This window comes from Lepidochelys kempii, chromosome 21 (assembly GCF_965140265.1).
Source record: "Lepidochelys kempii isolate rLepKem1 chromosome 21, rLepKem1.hap2, whole genome shotgun sequence".
Taxonomy (NCBI): domain Eukaryota; kingdom Metazoa; phylum Chordata; order Testudines; family Cheloniidae; genus Lepidochelys; species Lepidochelys kempii.
Window position 1 is genome coordinate 11,469,075 of NC_133276.1, and position 23,170 is coordinate 11,492,244.

General features: G+C 50.5%; 1 protein-coding gene across 5 annotated transcripts in view; it reads left to right on the top strand.

Annotated features, from left to right (window-relative positions):
* Window positions 1–22,701, top strand: part of PPARD (peroxisome proliferator activated receptor delta) — a 37,479-nt gene extending 14,778 nt beyond the window's left edge. For 3 of the 5 annotated variants that reach the window (XM_073319584.1, XM_073319587.1, XM_073319585.1), the window contains 7 exons: window positions 5,721–5,894; window positions 9,597–9,827; window positions 10,860–11,011; window positions 11,944–12,082; window positions 13,581–13,783; window positions 16,721–17,171; window positions 17,609–22,701. In XM_073319584.1, the coding sequence (XP_073175685.1) occupies window positions 9,698–9,827; window positions 10,860–11,011; window positions 11,944–12,082; window positions 13,581–13,783; window positions 16,721–17,171; window positions 17,609–17,856 (1,323 nt within the window). In that variant the 5' untranslated portion in view covers window positions 5,721–5,894; window positions 9,597–9,697 and the 3' untranslated portion in view covers window positions 17,857–22,701. The remainder of the gene's footprint in view (window positions 1–5,720; window positions 5,895–9,596; window positions 9,828–10,859; window positions 11,012–11,943; window positions 12,083–13,580; window positions 13,784–16,720; window positions 17,172–17,608) is intronic. The other 2 variants (XM_073319583.1, XM_073319586.1) reach the window with 1 other exon arrangement.
* The last annotated feature ends 469 nt before the right edge of the window (window positions 22,702–23,170 follow it).

Below are 23,170 nucleotides of genomic sequence, written 5' to 3' on the forward strand. Positions count from 1 at the left end.
TTGTTTGTCCGGGCTGCTGTTTTGCACCTTCGTTACCTCTCCTGAGTCACTCTGTTAGCTTAAGGGAGTTTATTTGGCTTTTACAACTCTGTGTGCAGGGAGCAGTATATGTTAGCATGGTGTAAAGGTTTTACCAGCCTGGGGTGGACCCCTTATTCGATGGACTTCAAATCAGCATTAACAAGTGCCAGCCAAACCCTTTTTATTCCACCACACGCCGTTATGGACTCAGTACATGCCATGTGGTACAGAAACAACTCGCTAGCGCATCATCAAGGATCTACAACCTATCCTGAAGGACGACCCCTCACTCTCACGGACCTTGGGAGACAGGCCAGTCCTCGCTTACAGACAGCCTCCCAACCTGAAGCAAATACTCCCCAGCAACTACACACCACACAGCAAAAACATCAACCCAGGAACCAAACCCTACTACGCACCCCAGTGCCAACTGTGTCCACATATCTATTCAAGGGACACCATCATAGGACCTAATCACATCAGCCACACCATCAGGGGCTCATTCACCTGCACATCTACCAATGTGATATATGAGATCATGTGCCAGCAATGCCCCTCTGCCACGTACATTGGCCAAACCGGACAGTCTGTACGCAAAAGAATAAATGAACACAAATCAGACGTCAAGAATTATAACATTCATAAACCAGTCGAAGAACACTTCAATCTCTTAGGTCACTCGATTACAGACCTAAAAGTGGCAATACTTCAACAAAAAAACTTCAAAAACAGTCTCCAACGAGAGACTGCAGAACTGGAATTAATTTGCAAACTGGACACCATCAAATGAGGCCTGAATAAAGACTGAAAGTGGATGCGTCACTACAAAAAGTAATTTCCCCCTGCTGATACTCATGCCTTGTTGTCAACTGTTTGAAATGGGCCACCTTGATTATGTCTGCCTCTGTGGGGAACGGGGATAAGGAGGGACCTGGACTCTGACATGGAAAGCAGTACTGTGGACTTGCCAGGCACTGCATCTAACTTACGTATGCATTCTGTGAATGTCTGAATTGAAATAAATGCATACACCGTCAGGCTTGCACTCCTGGGTGGAAACTCGTTTGTGTTGGGGCCTGCCTCAGTGGGTGCAGAGAAACTGCCTGTTGGTCAAGTTCATCAGTACCAAAATGGTAACGGGAGGACGTCAGTCACTAATTGTCTTTACGTTTCCAGATAATATCGTCGTTATTACTAGCCCTTCCTTGCCCTCGTCACTATGTCCGCCGGCTTTCTGGCTTCCAGCACTTTGTGTGTACATGCCTATATGCATGTACCTTTCTCATGATGACTTGCTGATGCATTGGTTTAATCGTGGAGAGAAACTGGGACGTCACTCCATTCTTCCTCCTACGCTCGGACACAAGTGAAACGGGCACTTCCTCATTGAACTTCCAGCTACTGCGAACCTAGTCACAAGATCTGGATGCTCATGAACTGCGACCAGCCTTAAGACCACGTTTGTGAGCTGCAGTTACTAACTACCAGGGTGAGAGCTTAGTCCTATTTGAAGTCAATGAAGTCAGTTTTGCCATTCACGTCAGTGGGGTCAGGATTTCACCCTGGGTGTTGGAAACTGCATCCTCTATGTTGGAGTCCCTCAGACCTTTCTGAATAGGTTATTACTCTTTGGAGGTGGAGTCCCCCTTTAATGGGTGGCCAGCTGTGCATCAACGTCTCTTCTCTGTGTTTCATGCCCTGGGCACAGCTGCCTCAGGCTGTCTTTCTGCATGTTTACTCTCCTGTTAGCTGGCTCTGTTCCCTGTTTGCCCTCTGATTTACCCTTTTTGTCTTGTTCCTCCCTCTCCTTTCTCTGTACTGTTCGGGGTGGCGTAGGGGGTCCATGGGTGAGTTTGCATGTGCTATTGCAGCTTAGCTGAGAGAAGCTTGGGCCAGCAGGCTTCTGCCCGAGCCCGCAGCCTTGTACAAACAGGCGGCGCTCGGGGCTGCTGTGGAAGCAGGGAGAGAGGGTGGGTGGCTTTCGAGGATCCACCTACCCCTTTAACTACAGCTACAGGGGTCTATTTGAATGGCGGGGGGGGGAAGGGGAGGAAGGAGGCATGGCAGATCAGGGGTCACGTGACTTTTTCACCCCTTGCTATTTTAACTGTGGGTTTGTGTCCCCTTGCCCCCCCACCCCATCTCACAGGCTAAGAAACAGCTTTGAGTCTGATTCCTTTCTAAACTTCCCTGAGCCTCCCTAAGGAGTCTTGAGTTCAAGGCTCCTTGGAGATTGTGTGGCCTTCTCCTAACCTCTGCACCCCCACCCCCCCGTTTTATTACCATGCCCTTGTGTAGTTTATGTAAAATGGGTTTGTTCTGGTAGAGAGGAATCTCCCCCTGACTATGCAATACCCACCTCCCGGGCCTAGAATCCCCGTCTGCTGGTCGTGATACTGCAATGGGAGCATATTAGGGCTCCTTCCTTGTCCCCCCCCCACCCCCCCCAAGTTCTTTCCGATTGTGCTTTGTGTGCTCAGAAGCTAGACAGACAGACAGACACTAGCTTGACTGGGTGTCTGTTGTATGTAACTTTCTCCCTGGCTTTAATTATTCCCACTGGGAATAAGCAATCATGGGATGTTTCAGGTTCCCTAGTTAGCTGGGGCAGTGAAAAGCATGATAAAAATACCAGCGTTGCAGAAGTGAGCTGTTGGTGTGGCACACACCTCCCCTATCCAGGCAAGGAAGTAGAAGAGAGGACCGGTTTCGGTGTTGAACTGAGCCAGGTAAAACGTCCTCAAAGCCTGAACCCACATTGCAGTTCTTGGAGAGAGTAACTTACGCTGGAAAGAAACTGGAAGATGTGGGGGAGTAACTGGATTATATTTGCTGAAAATCTTTGTAATCCTAAACCCATGGTCCTATCAGCCAGCACCATCCTTTGTGCTTTGAAGGGATTTGTGTGTTAGGAGTTCATTCTGAATTTCATTCATTTTGTCCTACTGCCTTGGGACCATCTATATAAAGCATCTTTGGAGATGGAGACAATTGTCATCCGCTTGCTGGGTATTAAGGCTGCAAATGAACTTTCAGTGCGTGGTGGAAGATTCCAGTTCTGAAAGAAATGGAGAAGCTTGCTACTTTTCTCGATTTTAATTAAAGCGGACTTTGGCATCTTTTGCATGGCACTTCAAACCTTGTGCCTGAACCTTTCAAACTTGAGTGCCTAAAGTTAAGCATCTAAATCTGTATCTAGGTACCTAAATAAAAGTGACCTGAGTTTTCAGAGATGCCGAGCACCTGCACTGGGGCGCATGGCTGCTTAGCACCTCTGAAAATCAGGTGACTTATTTGGGTGTCCTACAGAAAATTGGTCTGTGATTCTGTAAAGCTGGCTGGAGAGGCAACTGAAAGGGGAGTGGTGGTTGTGCTTAGGGACCTTGGTTGGGATGGGGGCCCTGCTGTGTTAGGTGCTGTACAAACATAGAAGATGACCGTTCCTGCTCCAAAAAATTTACCCCAAGTTTTCTGTTGCTCAAATAAGTGAGAAGCCTATGGATTTTACCCCTTCCCTTGGGAGGTTGTTCCACGGAAGGGGTAAAAGGTCTCACCATTGGGAAGCTTCCCTGGTGTTCTGCCTACCTCTGGGCATCAGGGGCCCCTGTTGGCTCTTAAGATTAGGCCCTGTGTAATCAAACCCACATACCGAATGTCAGTCATCGGAGCAGGGCAGGCGCTGGGCCGTGTGGAGGCAGCTCTTGAAGTGTCATCATGTTTGTTTGTTAAGCCGCTTGTAACGAACACGCTTAAATATTTTCATGAAGCAACCTCTTCCTTAATGGGTTCACTACTGTGGCTTCGACTTGGTGCTGGGGAATGCGTCACGCTGACGGCCCTCTGGCCATGGGACAGGTATGGTATAGGCAGCAAGCTGCCCCCACGAGCCCATGACCTCGGGTTTTTGTGGTGCCATTTCTAGAGACGAAAAGGGACTTCAGCATCTTGATGGTTAGTTAGCCACCTAAGCTATGGTATTTGTGTTGTGGACACAATCCCCTGGGAACTATGTAATCCGAGTCTGTCTTTATCCTCATCACACCCCTGTTTGAGGCAGGGCGGTGCTATTAGCCCTGTTGTACAGGTGGGGAACTGAGGCACAAAGACACTAAGGGCATGTATACACTGCGGTAAAACACCCAGGCCTGGTCCGTGTCGGCTAACTTGGGCTCAGGCTGCAGGGCTGTGAAACTGAAGTGTAGACATTTGGGTTGGAGTCTGAGCTTGGGACCCCACAACGAAGGAGTGTCCCAGGCCTCAGGCTCCAGCCTGAGTCAGCTGACATGGGCCAGTCGCGGGTGTTTCGTTGCAGTGTAGACATATACCCTAAGAGGGACTTGCCCAAGGTCCCAAAGGGAGTCTGTGGTGGAGCAGGGAATTAAACCAGGGTCTCCTGAGTCCCAGGGTAGCATCCCAACCAGTAGGCCAACCTTCTCTATCACTAGCCTGAGCCTCACCAGTTCATTTTATAGAGACCACCAAGCAGCCAGCAGATCACTCTGTCACTCCCAGCTAGCAGCCTGGAGGCAAGTCCCCACTAACTGCACAGCCATGTAGAAGTCTGTTTTTTCTATGTTGTGCTCTGCGCGCCAATCATTCAAAACGTTTCACAGCTCTCACTCTGTCTTTGTGCCCCTGCTCCCCTCCACTTCCTTCACTTCATATTGATTGCTTCTCTGTTAACAGCTGCTTTCCTACTTACCGCGTTCGCTTTCCTTTGGGTGCTGTTTGGCTTTACTTTCAACCAGTAAAATTGCGGAGGTTCTTAAGTGTGTACTCCTTTCCAGTAAGAAATTAATCCCTATTTTTATCTCCTTCGTTAATTGTTTAGAATGCAGGGAAATGATGACCAGAAAATACAGGAGTATAAATAATACTGTGGAATTTCCACTGATCAGCTTAAAAAGCTCTTGGCTTTCGCTGATGGGCTAGAATAATACCATAATAGTATTACATAGACAGAGAATGCCTATAGGAGTGCTAGCTGGATCTCAAAGCACTCTTCGGGGGTGGGGTCAGGAACATTGTCCCCATTTTACAGGTTGGGGACATGAGGCATAGAGAAGGGAAGTGACTTCCCAAGATCACACAGCAGGTTATCGGCAGCGCGGGGCCTAGAACCAGGTTGTCTTAGCACTAAGCACATTACTGGGAGTAATTTACAACTTCCCCATAGGTTCCACCTCTAGGCTGGCAGTTCATATCCAGCCCCCACTGATAATGACCAAAATTATTCTCAGCTCATCAGTGGCCTTTATGAAAATGGTTTCATGGGTCTCAGGAGCCAGGTCCATATTACAAAAGCTGCCATTGCAACTGGCATTAATTGGCGGGTGAGAGACCAAGATCAGTGTGGGCTGTGAAGACTGATCTTTCTTCAAACCCAAAGAGATTGTGTCCCTCCCAGATGTGAAGTCCTGTAGGGAAGCAATGTGGGTTGAAGCTTGTAATATCATTTTCTCTACGTTTCCTGTGCTGTGGTTAAATAGTAGACTTCAGGCTTGTCAGTCCAACCCCTTTCACTATCATAACATTCACCCCCAAAAAAACCTTCAGGAATTTAGCTTGGCCTGTGTTGCTCTAGGCAAAACTGGCCCACTTAAAGCAATGGGTGAAGACGATGCTGTCCCTGATTCGGAGTCTAAGCAATGCCTAGCCAGAGCAGCCAGCCATCAGTGATGTGCAATATTATTTTACAGACTGCCAAAAGGTGTGAATTACTGCACGCCTAAAACACATCTGGAAGAATGTGGCAGTGTTGTTCCAATGGCAATGTACTGTGAAGATGACGACGCTAAAGGGAACGACGTAGATGTTCGGTTTAAAATAAGTCCTCTGTGCTTGCCCTCCCAGATGGATCCCAGAGACAAAAGGTAGCTAAGTAGAGGCTGAACAATGTGCTTGTGTGTGGGTTCCATTTGCTTCTCCTACGCAGACCTTTCCTCCCAGCCCCCCACCAGATGTTCCAGGCAACAGGATTTTCCTGAAGCTTGTGCATTCATTTATAGATAGATTGTGGGGGAGGGGTGTGTGTGTGTGTGTGTATATGTATACACACACATAATCTGTGTGTAGAGAGAGATAGGTATTAAAAAAAATTCCACTCCTTGCACACAAACTACGGTGAATAGTTTTCCCTCCGCATGCGCCACATCCTAGCCGGCGGGTGTGCCAACAATAACACCACATGTGAATGGTCCCTCAGTATTCTTGAGGAGGCACTGAAAGGAGGGGTCTGCACTTGTTTAAGACCATACACTACTCTGCCTCTCTGCACGGCTCCACCGTAAAGGAAAACGGGATAGTTATGCTTACCAGGAGCCTGGAATGGACCTTCCCCAGACGCTTGAAATGTATCGGTGCATAGTGCTAAATCCCCGGGTAGAGAGAGAGTTCAGACTTTGCAATCAAAGCACTCCTGCCTTCAGCATCTTGCAATTCCTAGATCAGGGGAACTCTCCCTGAACAGGGACTGCAGGGTCCGGAACTCCTGCCTGGGACTTGTGCTCCAAGTGCTGGCTCTCTACGTGATTCAGGCATCCTCTAGTTGGACTTGTGATCTTTCAACATCATCTTGGGATTCCTCTGTCTCACAGATCTTTCTCCTTCCACGTGAGCTGTGACCTGCCCCGTGCTGCGAGCTCTCATACAAATCAAAGGAGTTGGATGCAACCCACGTGCACCTGCAGTGGAAGAAGGGCAGTATGCGTGCACATGTGCACATCTCCCAGAAATGTGGGATGCGATGAGCTTGAGGATGGGACTGTCTTGTTTCCTTACTCCAAATGAATAATATGCCCAAGGCAATGATGGCATGGACCACGTACAGCGTGGCAGCATCATGGCAAGCTTGCTTCTACTGCCCTGCCAGTGTGTCTAATTCTGCTCTGGGAGGGTCACCACTATAGGGGTGGGGAGGTTCAGGCTCAATGGTCTGTCCAGTCCTTGGCTTCTCTGCCAAGGCTCTTGGCAAGGGGGGCTGATTGGTGCCAATTCCAGTGGTGGGCTTTTGTGGTATGGCCCCCTCTCACCTAGAACCTGGGCCAATATCCACCAACTCACTTCCCACAAGCCACCCCACTGCCAGCGGATGGCAGCCCGCTTTCAGGGCTTGTCTGTGCGCAGGAGTAGCACTGGTTTAACTTAAATGGGTTTAAAAAACCCAGTGTAGTTCAAGTGATGCGAAGCCGCCTGGGGACGCTCATTAATGGATGTAAATGGTTCTGTGGTTTAACTTACGCGTGTAAAGTTACTCACTCAGGCCAACTTGAGGTAAGGTTTCGATTGACTTGGGAGAGTCCGCATCCTGAGTCGCACCGATGTAACAAAATCGGTTTGAAAATGACACCTTCGCTAAAGCTGTGCAGCTTTGCATGTAGACCAGGCCTCTGTGGGTGTGGCACTGAGCCTCAGAAGGTGGGTCAATTGACTCGGAGTGTAGCCGCCTGGGCTCTGAGACCCTGCCCCCTTGTTTGGTCTCGGAGCCCGAGTTCCAGCCCCGCGGCCCAAGTCAGTTGACCCAGGCTAGCCATGGCCCTTGCGTGGGTCTTTGATCGCAATGTAGACGCACCCTGTCAATGTTGACATGGGCTGGAGAATGAATACGTTTGGGATACGGCGCCGATGTCCTGAAACGTCAGGGCTCAAGTTGGTTTTGACTTTGAGTTCTAGGACTTGACAAGAGGTGGGGAGTGGTGTTTGTGCACAGCCTAGCCAAGGGGACTAAGTACCCAAACCTTAGCTAATGGGTGGAATGGGAGCGGTGGGGCTAATGGGGCGGTGGAAGAGGTACCTGACTCTGAGGTTTCTCTGTACGAATGACGCACGACTTACACTTTGTATAACTCTGTGACCATGAGGGTTTTTTTTTATCAACTGTATTGTGTGGCTAGAGCACATCTTAGCCCTTGCCCCAGTGTGTCTTGGGGAGGAGATGGGGGCGTCAGAGGGAAGGGAGGGCATGGGGAGGCGAGGAGCTAGTTTGCTAATCCTCCCAAAGGAAGGCTGGGATTAAGACACTAGCTGGACTGTACAGCAGATTTTGTCGCTGTTAGACTTTGTGGTGGAGCGCGGCTCGGCAGCTGCATGGAGCAATAGGAAAATATTTAAATGACTGATTTTTGGCAGAGCAAGGGGGGCCAGTTACAACATAAATGAATAAAAAGAAACATGCAGCAATAGCAATGATGTAACTTCTCGCAGCATGACTGAAACCAGTGTGATCCCAGAGGCCCACAGGAGGCTGTCGCCCTAGCGAGTAGCCAGCAGAGAGACCTGCGGCTTCTTGCTAGCCACTGGGTTCAGTGCTATTGCATTGAGCCTTTGTCTGGCGGTGTCTGTCGCATGGGGCACTAAATTTGTTTCCCTGTCACTCTCCTAGTAACATCATTAAAGCTTTCAGCTTGGTGGGTGTGGCAGGATCAGACCTAATGAGTGGAATGTAATATGTTCAGACAGGCCTTGTGGTTTAGTGGACAGGGCATGGGATTCCCAGCCCTGCCGCTAGCTCCCTGTGTGACCGTGGGCAAGTCACTGCATTTCTCTGTGCCTCAGTTTTGCTGTCTGTTAAATGTGGTTCATGATCCTGGCCTTCCCTTGTGAAGTGCTTTGAGAGCCTTGGAAGGAATGTGCAATATAATCCGGAGTAGTGGTGGCCTCTTGTATGCCTTGCTATTCTCCCTGGCCTCATCTGTGTTTGCGCTTGCCTGTAAATATAAATGAATTAGGCAGTAGCTCCGGTGTAATTCATCCATCGTGGCTGCTGTCTCAGTCCCTGGTTTCAGCAGTGTTGTTCTGGAAGGACCCAACGTGATGATATGCCCAGCTTCTGCCCCGCAGCTTTGGATAGGATTCTGCAGAAACGTGGATTGCTCTGGCCTACTCTGGTGCCTGATTCAGGCAGTCGTGCAGACCAACAAATGTATAATTAGGCGGAAGGACTCTGGTTTACTTTCTCCTTTCTTCCCTCACCCTCATCACATTAATCATTCTTCCAACTGAAGGTGGTTAGCTACAGCTCCTGAGCCACCGACTCTGGTAGCTCCCTTGTGACATCAGACCCTCCGACCCCAAGTTATAGTGGGACATCTCCCTAGCATTCCTAGTACCTGCAGATCTGCAAAGGGAGGAATGGGGCCAGGTTCTTGGGCTCCCGTCTCCTCTGCTGTTTTGCAGTGTGTGTTTCCTCTGGGACAGCATGCAGTCTGGAGCCATGCGGCCATTGGGCTCTATCTGGGGACTGAACTAGAAGACTTGCTGTGGATTTTAGAGTGGAGAAAATCAGTGCTTTCTGAATGAACTACATGAACATGGACCGTTTGTACTGGAAGCTCGTAATTATCCGGGTCTGGAGAGAGAAGCGTCTTTCTAAGGAGGAAGTCGGTGTCTTGGCCATAGCAATAACCTGCCAAAGGTCCCTGGCCCGGCTTCCTTTTTGGGATAGGTAGGAAAGCCAGAGTGGGACGAGCAGGGTTGTAGTCCGTCTCTCTCTCCTTCTCGGCTGCTGTGTGATAGGAGCTCAGCACAAAAGCTGCTGTTCTGCTGATGGCCGCTGATGTTTCCCATCTTTCCCACAGGCTAGCAGGAACAACCCGGGAGGGGTCCATCTCCGGACAGACGCGGATGATGCCAGAGCTATGACAGGGGCTGCAGTCTTGGCACTGAGGGGTGATCAGTTATGGAACAGCTACAGAAGGAAGTACTTGAGGTCAAGAAGGAGGAAAAGGAAGAGGCAGTGATAGCAGCAGATGACACCTCAGACCCAAGTGGAGGACCAGATAGTTCGCTGCCTTCTAGCAGCTATACAGGTAAGTGGGAGGGGCGCAGCTGGGCATCAAGCAGCTGTATCCAGTGAACAATGGGTGCTGGCTTCACAGGGTGAAAACCATTTTTCCCATGGAAAATGCCTGCATTAAGGAACACATCATGCAGGGGGGCCAGAGTGGCACAGCCCTGTCAGGAGTACGTTCCCCAGCTCCAGGCTTTTGGCCGAGAGTGCTCGAACAAGAGGCTGAAAATGACCAGATGTTTGTATAACTAGGAATAGAATTTCCAGCTTAAAGTGAGAGGAATCTTGCCCTGTGCCACAACTTGTCTTGAGATAGGAAGGAATTTTCTGCCCCCTGGACAGTGATGTGAATGAAGGGCTGCAGGAAGCTTGCCTCCCTTTGAAGCAGCAGCTGTTGGCTCCTGCCAGATGTGCCGGGCACTGGTCTGTTCCTGTGTGCTGAGCTGCACAGGGACTTGCGTGTGAATGGAGTCTGGATTGTTTTAATCTTTTTTTCTGAACTGATTCATTGGCAGCCAAGCTCCTGGAAGGCTTAATCATTTCACTGAAAAGAAGGTTATTCGCTCTGCTTGGCCATTTGCTGAGAGTCAGAAGACAAAAATTAAAGGAACGCTCAAGTAATTTTAGGCCCAGAATTTAGTGCCTGGGTTTCAGTGGGGGGAGGGAAAGCTCGCTGTGAAGCAAGTATTTTATTATTGCTTAAATCTCTCTCCTGCCATCCTGAGGAGCCCAGCACAACAGCATCGGGCTAATGCCTATGAACTGGGAATATGGAATTTACCCATTGGGTTTCATTGTCCAGCCTGAATCCAAATGCCAAAAGGAAGAAAACATAAACGATTGAAATTGTTACATATGAAAACTGTTGTTTCCCATCAATAACGTGCAGAAGCCAGTAGCCTGACCATAGAGAGCTTCTGTCATGGGATCTGATGACCTGGAAAGGAGATCTTCTCTGTTCCGTCACTCTTCTGTAGGACTGTTAAATACTCATGTGCATGCTCCACCAGCCTAGAAATGCTTTTTTCGTTTCCTCTTTGTGTCCCTTTAGACCTCTCCCAGAGCTCTTCTCCATCCCTGTCGGACCAACTCCAGATGGGCTGCGAGGAGACGTCTGCTGCAAGTCTGAATGTGGAATGCAGGGTCTGTGGGGATATAGCATCAGGATTTCATTACGGAGTGCATGCATGCGAGGGCTGCAAGGTACGGAGTGCATGCAACAGACCCTGTCCATTGCGAAGGCAACAGAGCGAGGCTTTGCGCCCTTCTGTGTCTCCCCTGGAGAACTAAAACTGAAACCCTCTGAGTTCCTAATAGCCTGGGCTTCTGATCTTGCCCTTAACTCTGTGGGCTGTGGTGTTAATGGATCATGATTGTGGGGGAGTGGAAGGACAGACAGGAACAGAAAGGGCAGAGGCTCTGCCTTGGGAGAGGCAAGAGCTGCCTTGGGTCCTACATTGTGCAGGAGTTGAGCAGCAACGTAGCTCTGCTCTTGTCCCCTCATTGCGCTTCATATAGCAAAACTCCGGGACCACTGGGCTCACTTTTAAAGCAGCTCCTTGGCTGATCTCTGCCGCAGGCCAGCAGTGGACATGTGTTCTTTCGCCCTGTGAGCATGCGGCCCTTGCTTGACTGTGGCTATAAAATTCCTTCCCCCACAGCAGATGCCGGAGGGGCTGCGTTAGCCAGCGCCTGGGTGCTGCCAAACATTCCTTAGGGCTAGCAAATGCTGGAGTCGACAGGGAGGGAGTTGGGAAGTTAGAACTTGTTTTGTTCGTCTCTCCCTCCTGGCCACGTGTGGTATTGCAACCACCTGGTTTCTCGACTTGTGTACAAAACATCAAGGCCTTCCCTGGCCCTCGGCAATGCCTTCTGCGTCGTCCCCCTTGTGACAGAGGCTCTTTTTGTTCCAAGAGGACTGAATGGAAAGTGATCTCTTCGTTTGGTAGCTTCTCTGCTTGCTGCCGGTACCTCCTCTCCACCCGGAGTGAACCTTTAAGAGGGTCAGAGCGGCACGAAGCCTGGAGCACCGCAGGCAGCCTTTTGCAGGCGTCAGCTGATGCTGTTCTGAGGCACTGTTAGTAATGCTGCTTTCTCTCTCCCGACTCCCTCTGCAACACCCCCCTCCCCCGCAGGGTTTCTTCCGTCGGACGATCCGCATGAAGCTGGAGTACGAGAAGTGTGACCGGAACTGTAAAATCCAGAGGAAGAACCGCAACAAGTGCCAATATTGTCGCTTCCAGAAATGCCTCTCGCTGGGCATGTCGCACAACGGTGAGGGGCGCGGGTGGCGATTGTGCGTGTGGTGCGCAGCGGTCTCCGAAAGGATCGAGGGCACCCAACTGAGACACCGCATAGGGGCCAGGTTTCAAGAGGCCAGGTGCCTAGCAGGTTCTGACAGTTGGTGCCGCTTTAAAATGTCTCGAGCTGAGCTCTCAACATCACTAGTCCCTTGTGCAAACAGAAATTGTCCTGCCTGGCCAGACCTCGGTCAGGTCTGCAGTGCAGTGCAGACAGAGGCAGTCTCATTCCTGAATGAAGCCAGGCAGCTACAGAGGTCCCTTCAAGTGACAACAGAGCAAAAGGGCATCCAGAGGAAAAAATAGCAAACAGCATTTTACTTTCCTGTAGCTCCTTTCACCTCCAAAGCTGTGTGTGCCCAGTCCAGCCTCTTCTGGGGGGGAGCAGCAGCTAGCTGTGTGCACAGAATGCTGCACGGGGGGGCGGGAAGGGGGAATAGGGGAAACTTTAGGGGGCGGACACCAGAGCAAATCCCCTGCTCTCTTAAAAAGTTCCCTGGGACTCAAAGGTTTGCCTCAGGGATGCTGAATGTTCTGGGAAGGGGCCTGGGTGGGTGTAAGTGCTTTTCTGCTATATTTCTGTTCTGGTCCTGAGAGGGGCTGGAGGCCAGCTCAGGCCTGGGAGCAAATCAGAGCAGCTTCAAGGTTGCCCCAACCACACCCCTAGCATGCCCACCATATCCGAGGGGGCCAGGAGTGGGGGGCAAAGAGCTGTCTCTGCCCCCTTTACACCACTCAGGGGTTCTCCTGTGCACAGGGACTCTTCACATCTCTGGAGCAGCACAAAGGGAATGGTGCAGAGGCCAGGATGTGGCTCAGAGTTGACTCAGAGCAGAGAGGACCCACGCAGTACGCGACTCACTTTATCCTAAGGGCTGAATTGTCTCTGGATTCAGCCCTGTAGCTCTGGGCGTCTAGCTAGTTCTAAACCCAGTGCTTGGCCTCAACTTTCCCCTTGGTCTCATTCGTCTGGAGCAGCACGGGCTGTGGTCCGAGTGCCAATCCCTTGCAGTATTGACTACTGAGCCAAGCAACTACCTGTCATTGCTGTCTGTTCCTGGAACGTGTAGCGTGCATAGGAACGGACAGTTTTATCCAAAACACAGTAGTTTAAAGCCCAACAATCCTCCTATTGAACGAAGAGCAGTGCCTGTCCGAGGAGCAGGTCTCTGTCTCTTGAGAGCCCAAATTACCGCAGTGGAGAGCTCGCACTGTAGATCTAAACAGAGTCTTCATTGGAACATGAGGTTATAATGACCTCACACTGATGCACTAGGCAGTGTGTAGCCTGGAGGAGCTCTGCACCATGGTGCCTTGATGATTCTGTCACACCGAAGGCTTTAAACAAGAGGTTCCCATGGGAGCCAGGGTCCCGTACGCGCAGGGTGCTTACTGTCAGGAGCTGGTGTCATTGATGCCCCTTGCGGTTTCTCCCAGGACTTGTTGATCATGCCCACTTTGTTACATAACAGCCATTCGTTTTGGCCGCATGCCAGAAGCAGAGAAGAGGAAGCTGGTAGCGGGCCTGACGGCGAGCGAGATCAGCTGCCAGAACCCGCAGGTGGCTGACCTGAAAGCTTTCTCCAAGCACATCTACGACGCCTACCTGAAAAACTTCAACATGACCAAAAATAAGGCAAGAGGCATCCTCACTGGGAAGACCGGCAGCACCCCGGTGAGTGCTCCTCGCAGGTGGGCAAACCAGAGGGCTAATAACAGCGCTAAAAGCACTGGCCTTTATTTCCAAGGCAGGGCAGGACAGGGCATGTTGCTAGGGAAAGAACAGGTCAAAAACTATTTAAATAAGTTACAAGTATTCAAGTCAGCAGGGTCTGAACTTCACACTGCGGTACTTTGAAGCAATCTCAGAACTATTAGCGATGGTCTTTGAACTTATGAAGGATGGGTGAGGACTGGAGATGGGCAAACATAGTATCTATCATTACAAAGGGGAACAAAGAGGACCCTGGAAACTATAGAGCAGTCAGTCTAACTTTGATACTTGGAACAAATTATGAAACAATCAGTTTGTAAGTACCTAGAGGTTAATAGGGTTCTAAGTAATAGCCAGCGGAGATTTGTCAAGAACAAATCATGCCAAAGCAACTCACTTCCTTCTTTGACAGGGTTCTTGGCCTAGTAGATGGGGGAAATCTGTAGACATGATATCTTGATTTTTAGTAAGGCTTTTGATGCAGCCCCATGTCACCTTCTAATAAGGAAACAAGAGAAATGTGGTCTAGATCAGTGGTTCTCCACCAGGGGTACGCAGAGGTCTTCCAGAGGGTATGTCAACTCATTTAGATATTTGCCTAGTTTTACAACAGGCTACATGAAAAGCACTAGCGAAGTCAGTACAGACTAAAATTTCATACAGACAATGTTCCTACAGACAAAATTCAGACAATTTTCATACAGACAATATACTGCTTTATATACTATATCAGGGTTTCTCAACCTGGGGTTGTAATTTGTTTTATAATTATATGGTTAAAAATGAGAAAGTAAGCAATTTTTCAGTACTAGTGGCTGTGACACTTTTTTCTGTATTTTTATGTCTGATTTTGTAAGCTGGTAGGTTTTAAGTGAGGTGAAACTTGGGGGTCTGCAAGACAAATCAGCCTCCTGAAAGGAGCACAGGAGTCTGGAAAGGTTGAGAGCCGCTGGTCGAGATGAAATTACTATCGGGGGTACACACCTGGTTGAAAGACTGTACTCAGAGTAGTTATCAATGGTTTGTTGACAAAGTGGGGTGACTTACTTAGACTGATAAGTTTCAGAGTAACAGCCGTGTTAGTCTGTATTCGCAAAAAGAGCAGGAGGACTTGTGGCACCTTAGAGACTAACCAATTTATTTGAGCATGAGCTTTCGTGAGCTACAGCTCACTTCATCTGATGGATACTGTGGAAAATACAGAAGATGTTTTTATACACACAGACCATGAAAAAATGGGTGTTTATCACTACAAAAGGTTTTCTCTCCCCCCACCCCACTCTCCTGCTGGTAATAGCTTATGTAAAGTGATCACTCTCCTTACAATGTGTATGATTGGAAATGGCCCACCTTGATTATCATACACATTGTAAGGAGAGTGATCACTTTACATAAGCTATTACCAGCAGGAGAGTGGGGTGGGGGGAGAGAAAACCTTTTGTAGTGATAAACACCCATTTTTTCATGGTCTGTGTGTATAAAAACATCTTCTGTATTTTCCACAGTAAGCATCTGATGAAGTGAGCTGTAGCTCACGAAAGCTTATGCTCAGATAAATTGGTTAGTCTCTAAGGTGCCACAAGTACTCCTTTTCTTTAGACTCATAAGTCTTCAGATATATTAAGGGCTGTTATAAAGAAGATGGGTTCAGTTGTTCTCTGTCCACTGAAGGTAGGACAAGCAGTAATCTGCAGCAGTGGAATTTTAGGTGTTATAGTAGGAAAAACTCGCTAACAATAAGGGTAGTTAAGCTCTGGAATAGGCTTCCAAGGGAGGTTGTGGAATCCCCGTCACTGGAGGTTTTAAGAACTGGTTAACCAGAGGTAAATTAATAGCACTGACTATCAAGTCCATTCATGCTAGTGATTTCCAGCACGTCCATTGCTGGCAATTTTCTGACTCCTGCTGCCATGGAGTTAATGATTTGCATATGCCCAAAAGGAATGTCTTTCTGAAATAGACTGTAACTGTCAGGAATGGTCTAGCTGTACTTGGCCCTGCCTCAGCACAGGGGACTGGACTAGGTGACCTCTCGAGGTCCCTTCCAGTCCCACATTCTACGATCCTATCAAGTATTTGATGCATTTCTTTGTTACTTTTTCTTTTGGGGGGGTGGGGTGAGGATAGGGGGTTGTATTGGGGAAATGTCTTTCTAGGTAGATTTTCCCTAGCCTTAGAAGTGCTTTGCCATTCAGAGATGGAGTTATAACCCTGCACCAACACTCTCCACTACCTGTTGTCATGAACTGCAGCAGTTCCATTTAAAACCAGCTGGGGAATTCACCCACTTTTCCTCCTCCTTTCCCTGCTGACTTGATTCATGTACAGCACCATGCTCCCACCATTCAAGGTTTCTGATGCTCTGCAAAGGTTTGCCTGGAGTCGCAGAGATGATCAGCATCTCCAACAGCCAGAGCTAAAAGTAGCTTGGAGGAGTGATAGTTGTCCTCCGCTTCCTGACGTGCTGCAGCCCTCCTCTCGCTGTTGCCGTTCAACAGGCTTCTGGCTGCGGCAGCCCCGTGCAGCATAAAACGCTGACGTGCCGGGTGGAAGCTTGCCACAGCAGTTGACCAACATGCTATTACTGTCTCTGATCTGGTGAGCTTTACTGTGAATGGAGGCCTTGGTGCTTCCAGGCTTCCTATGACCTGCTAATAGCACACAACCTTGGTTGCTCTGCAGTGCTTGCTGCTGGATTTCCAGGGCACAGCTGCAGGCTTCTTGCAGTTGGGAGGCCCGGAGCTGCAGCTGCCATTACTTGCAAGGGAAGGCTGGGGACACATGGGGTTTTGAATGATCTTCCACACCAGGGCCAGGTAAAAGCACAATCACTCTGTATGGCCAGCAGCTCGAGTCCCCATTGCAGAGATCCTGACCGTTTGCTTCTCTTCCATGCAGCCGTTCGTGATCCATGACATGGACACCCTGTGGCAGGCAGAAAAGGGGCTGGTCTGGAAGCAGCTTGTCAACGGGATCCCCCCATACAAGGAGATTGGGGTCCACGTCTTCTACCGCTGCCAGTGCACCACGGTGGAGACAGTGCGGGAGCTCACCGAGTTCGCCAAGAGCATTCCCAGCTTCCTCGGCCTCTACCTGAACGACCAGGTGACTCTGCTGAAGTACGGGGTCCATGAAGCCATCTTCGCCATGCTGGCCTCCATCATGAACAAGGACGGGCTTCTGGTGGCCAACGGGAACGGGTTTGTCACGCGCGAGTTCCTACGCAGCCTGCGCAAGCCCTTCAGCGAGATCATGGAGCCCAAGTTTGAGTTTGCCGTGAAGTTCAATGCCCTGGAGCTGGACGACAGCGACCTGTCTCTCTTCGTGGCTGCCATTATCCTGTGTGGGGGTGAGTTGGGGCCCATCGACCACGCACCTGTTAAAAAGGCCAGGGATGGGGCTTGGCTTGGGGGGAGTGGGTCTGAGGTTGTTCCTGCTGGGAACAGGAGGGGTGCACTACAGAGTGGATTAATGGATTGATAGGGGGAAGAATAACGTACAGCTGAAACTCAAGCCCTCCAGTGACTCCCAAGATCTGTGTTCCCTGGCACCGCTGTGCGGTTGGGCCATAACAAACACAGAAGACAGACAGGGAAGGTGGGGGTGGAGCCCCCATCCCCAAAATGCCCAGTGAAGGGAGTTGCCTGAACACAAGGCTAGGGACCACGAACTTCTGATTCACTGTATGACCCTAACCCTAAGCAGCTGTCTGTTTCCCTCTGGGTAGCACTCAACAGGGGAGTGGTGTAGACAGCGCTCTGAGTCGCGTTAATCCTCTCCCTGCAGACCGCCCTGGCCTGATGGACGTGAAGCAGGTGGAGGGGATACAGGACAACATCCTCCAGGCCCTGGAGTTCCACTTGCAGGCCAACCACCCGGACGCTCAGTACCTCTTCCCCAAGCTGCTCCAGAAGATGGCTGACCTGCGGCAGCTGGTGACCGAGCATGCACAGCTGGTGCAGAAGATTAAAAAGACAGAGACGGAGACCTCATTGCACCCGCTCCTGCAGGAAATCTACAAGGACATGTACTGAGGAGCTTTAAAGCCATGGATCCTGAGCAAAACACTTTGAATGGTGACTGAGAAGCCTCCCCTTTTCCCCCAACCAACGTCTTCCATTTCTTCTACTTGGAACTATTTTCTAGATGATCTCTGCATATGGTACCTAGGCCTACCTGCCACGAGACTTCATGGCTACTGCGTGCTAAGCCCGGGCTTCCGTTAACACACACTTATGAACCTCAAAGGCAAAACATAAGCGAGGCTTCTGTTTCCGCAGCCCAGCTGTCATGCCGCTCCCTTCTGCCTTCCAAGCGACCCGCGTGTTTACGTGCATTGCAGAGAAGGTGGGATTACGGCACCAGCATTGTAACAAGGGTATGGTCTGATGTAATGAGACCATTCCATACCTCGATTATCCGGCAGATCCAGGAGCAGCACTTACATCACGTCTCCGTTGTGCATTGGTTTTGTATTGCACTCGGAAGACTCTTAGGCCAGAGCTGTAAAGCCTAGAACATTGGAACAAAAGGAAGTGTCTCGCATCCATCCATCGAGAGAGAATCTCCCAGAGAAAGGCCAGACTGTTTGAAGGGTACATGATGCTTCATCCGGGGAGAGACCTTTGGTTAGTCCCCTGAATTCACAAGACAGGCATGCCTTCCTCGGCAGATGTGCATTCTCCTCTGCCTTGCGAATCACTCCTGTGGGTTGTAACATGGAATCCTGTACCTGACCCCCTGCTGGGTCTGAGCTGGTCCTTCGTAGCCCTAGATTTCAAAGGGGAAGGCTGCTTTTCCTGTCTCTCCTATATTGGCTTAGAAAATGGAGTAGGGGGGATGGTGGCGGTGGGCGTTAACTCTTTAAGAACCAACTTAGTCTTCAGAGCCGATGCTAAAACCGCAGTTGCTCCCAATCTTTGATCCAGGGTGTCCAGAGGAGACTTGAAGTGTCAGAATGACTCAAGTTTCTGCTGATCTAGGAGAATGAAGGGTCGGCTGTGCTGTGAAGGGGACAGTAGTGAGCAGAGCCGGGTGAGGCAAGGGTGTCACAGAAAACAGTAATAGTAATTTCTCTGTCTTGCTGTTTCCTTTCCCACCCCGTTGATCTTCCTACTGTAGCCTGTGGCATAGCCAGAGGAGGCCTCTCAATGTAAGGCCAACAATGGTGCCTTCCCCATCAACACAGACACTGTAGTACACTGGTGTCCTCCGATCCCTGGGGTCCCGCCTCTTTCTGCTGTGGCTGGTCACATCTGCGCGGTTGGTGTCAGCAATGGCTGGAGCCATCACTAAGCTACGTTGTAGCGTCTCTCCCCCGAACTATCCCAGCATGGGTTGCTGGGGTGACCTGGAAGCAAGTGTGACCTGTGACTGACTTATTTCGGGGGCTTAAGTTGTCAGACTGAGGCCATCCAAACTGGCCCAGCTGAGGGGCTGCTTTGGTAATTTGCCAAGAGCCCAAGACCCACCACTGCAGATCCCACTATGCAACACTCCAGCTTGGTCAGAGCAGCTGTTGAAGGATGGGTAAGTGGCCTTTGGCCTCCAGGTCATGCGCTCAGATCCAGCCCCAGCCTGTAGTGAGTGGGAAATCCAAAGGCTCTTGAGTGGCCTGTGTGCAATGAGCTGGTGGTTCTCAATCCAGTTCCTGCACTGCTACCATCCTTGGCACTAATCGGCACTTTCATTGGCAGTCTCGGCAGGGATGCCACAGCGTGAGTGGGCTGAGGAGACAGAGCTCGCCTAGTGGGGCGAAGGGCGTGACCCCTCCCTGCTCAGAACTGGGCATGTGAGAGGAGCACGCCGGGGGAAGCTTGCCCAGCCGCCACCTGGGCTGCCCCGGCTCTGTGGACAGGCCTTCAGTCTCTGGGGCAGCCTAGACCCTAGCCAGCAGTAAATTCACTTTGACTCGAGGTTCAGGTGCTGGTGTCGTGTGTGAAGCTTTCCACTTGCACCAATCTGCTGAGATGGGATGGGTGCGCGCAGGGGCGGATCTAGCTTTGCAGGCGAGACCTTTTGAGGGCATAGGGCGGGTGGGTCGTGAGGAGACCCTTTGCTTGCCAAGTGGTCTGCAGAATGAAACTGCTGGGGAGCCCCTGGCATAGGGCAAAATGTAGCACCCTGCAGCTGTGCCATTCACTGAGCTCCAGCGGGGCTGGTGGGGGCTGTGAGGCCCGTTCGCTTTCCAAAGTAAAGGGCTGATGGGGAATGGGAAAGGCCTTCGTGAATGCACAGCTCGAAGCATGACTCCTGCTCTGCAGATCAGAGTGCCCCCAGCTGATCCCATAGAAGAGGTTAGAGTAGCATGGGGAGCAGTCCTGCAGCAGCCAGGCCCATGCACACGATGTGTGCCCTGTTGGATCTCTTCCATGTCAGATTTCTAGGAGAGCGGCAGGCACTGATGCTGCAGTGTGAGGGAAACCTGCTGCTGGAGAGTGACGAGCACTGGTCTGAGATGCCTGAACTCCCGGGTCCTAATCCCAGCCCTGCTACTACCTTTTCTGTGGCCTTAGGCAAGTCAAACTGTCCTGCCTCAGTTTCCCCATCTGTAAAATGGGACTAATAGTTTAATCTCCCTTGCAGGGGGGCTGTGAAGGTTAACTAGTTAGTGTTTGTAAAAAGCATTGAAGCTGTAAAGTGTGATATAAATACCAAGTATTATTTATTTTGGGGGCTGGGAAGCAAAAACACTGCATTTATCATGGTGACAAATGGGGGTTTATGATGGGGTAGAGAGAGAAGCCTGTTCGAAGAGGCCAGGCCAGGCACGAAGCAGCTGGACCCAATCTACTGCCACCTAGCAGTTCTCTATTCATTGATGCCATTTTGGCAGCTGCAAGTACCAATTTAGCTGTCAGGCTTCGTGGTCTGACCCAAGGGCTGCGCACCCTAATGAACCTAGAGCGATCTCATGTCATGACTTCCTCTCAGCTTGTGGTACTGTCTGCCTCTCCGAAATGGAAGTCCCATGTTCTCTCACTTTGTATCCCCAGCCACTCGAGGCTGAGTCGGTTTTCTGGCTGGGACCACAGCAGTTGACCCAAGGTCCCGTCTGCATGCAGCACTTACGCTCCGCCTGTGGCTTTTGGAGTCTGTCTAGTCTTAACCTGGGACAGCTGGACCAAAGCCACCTGAGATCCAGCTCAGGACCAGTAGAGGGGAGGATGGAAGGAGGAACGCCACCTGCCCAGGAGCGGGGGAGGAGGTTGTGCTGCTGTTTGGAGCTCCCAGGTGACCGCGGCGCTGCGGCTGCCTTACAGTGATATTAACGCAACACCGCTGCAGGGCCTAGTCCCATGATCGCTCTAAGATGAGCAGGTGGCTGTCTGCTTACACTGTGCTACCCAATGTAAGAGCCACTGGCTGGCACAGTTCCTAAGGCTTTGGCGCTGGGAGTTTACCTCGATGCTCTTCTCCAGCTTTCTCTGTGTATTGGGGGCAGAGGGAGGCCTGGACATGCAGTTCTCTTCGGAGAAGTGGCAGGCCAGATGGCAGCCTGGAGCTCCATCTTTGTGTCTCACAGATCCCAGAGCAAATGGGCTCAGCTTGACAAGTGGAAAAAAGTTTTCCCTGCAGCCTCAGCCTGGGATCTGAGAGCTCAGCTGGGCTCTCTTCTGCTCCTGCATCCTGCCTGGTAATAAAGGTTCTGTAACAAATCTGCTGATGCACAAGGCAGAACAGACTCCAGCTCCCTGCACGGCTAATGGGGTGTGTGCGTCTCTGTCTCTAAGGTAAGCAAAGGGACCTCTAGAGACACGCATGGAGTAGGTCCCTGGAATAAGGCAGTGCTGTTTTTGTGCACACTTCAGAGAAGACCTGGTGGCTGTGAAAGGACTGGGCAGGGCACATCTGGTGTCCTGAGCAGGCTTGCTAAAGGACCTGGATTACACTCCTTCCCCGCCCCCTTGGGGTAACGGGTTACCCTGGTGCAATAATGTCTTACTGAAGCAGAGGAATAATCTGTTTCCCTTCCATAACTGCTTAGCAATCCCACCTCTTCTGTCCTCCCTAGTAAGCACCCATATCTGAGGTTGGGGCTGGTACAGACCCCGACGTGTCATCTGCACCAAAACTGCAGCCCTATTCCACCCTTATGCTCCTTGTCTTACACACACTCTCTCACTCCTGGGGCGTTACCCCTCCTAGGTATGGTTTATGGCTGCACACACTAGTACTAAGCAATGTACATTTAATGGAAGGAGGGTTGTGTAGTGCAGCAGTTCCCAAACTTAGCTGGTTCCCTTAGCACCACCCGTAAAAATCACTGTGAAGTGAACCAATAGTCCATCAAGCTCCCAATCTGCTGTTTGGAAACCCCTGGTCTAGTGGCTAGTGCAGGAGGAGGCTCTGAGTTGAGACCTTTGTGGCCTGTTCCCAGCTCTTTGCCAGCTTGCTGGGCTCCTTTGGCAAGTCATACCTCCCCTCTTGCTGCAGTTTCCCCACCTGTCTCATGAGGCTAGTCCTTTTCCTTCCCTACTTCACAGAGGCGTTGTAAGGCTGGATTGAATTCCCGTTTGTAAAGCACTTTGAAGTCCTCTTGTGAAAGGAGCCAGAGAAGTGTGAATGACGGACTGATGGGTTTGTGATTGGTACCTTTCCAAAGTGTCTGTACTGACCCTCCAGTCCCCTGCTCTGGAGTGCCCCGAGGCTGTGAATGGAGAGGCTGCTGTGACTCCCCGCCAGCCCTCGCCCCCAGAGATGCTGGGCTCTCGTTCTCTTCATCGCTTGAGGAACTTTTGCTCGTTGTCAATGTTGTAACAAGCCTCAAACTGAAATGTATATTTTTGCTAGAAGTACAAACCTCCAAGTGTTTTTAATATAAACGGCGTCACAGACTGACTTACCTTGAAATAAATCTGACCTAAATATTTAAGAAACTTTTAGCGCATTGCCATGCTTTCTTCAGCACTTTGTAGTGTCTCCCAGCCCTGCCTGTGGGCAAAGTTTCAACAGCTCTTTCATTAGATGAGTCACTGGGCGTTACTGTTTTTTGGCGGAGCTTTGTGAGGGTCCCTCTTAGAGCCGGATCCTGCCATTTGCAATGCACAGAGGGGTCCTTGCACCCACATTAATGGGACTCTGCGCAGGGGCAGGAGTCCATCTACGCAAAGCTTGTCGCAGGATTCGGGCCTTGGGTGCCAATCATGTGAACGCTTACTCAAGTAACTTTACTCCCACGGCTAGTCCCATTTATTTCAATAGGACTGTTTGCATGTATAAAATTAGGCAGCTGGCTTGAGTGTGTGTTTCATAGAAGATTAAGGTTGGAAGAGACCTCAGGATATTCTAGTCCAACCCATGCTCAAAGCAGAACCACCACCTAAATCATCTCAGCCAGGCCTTTGT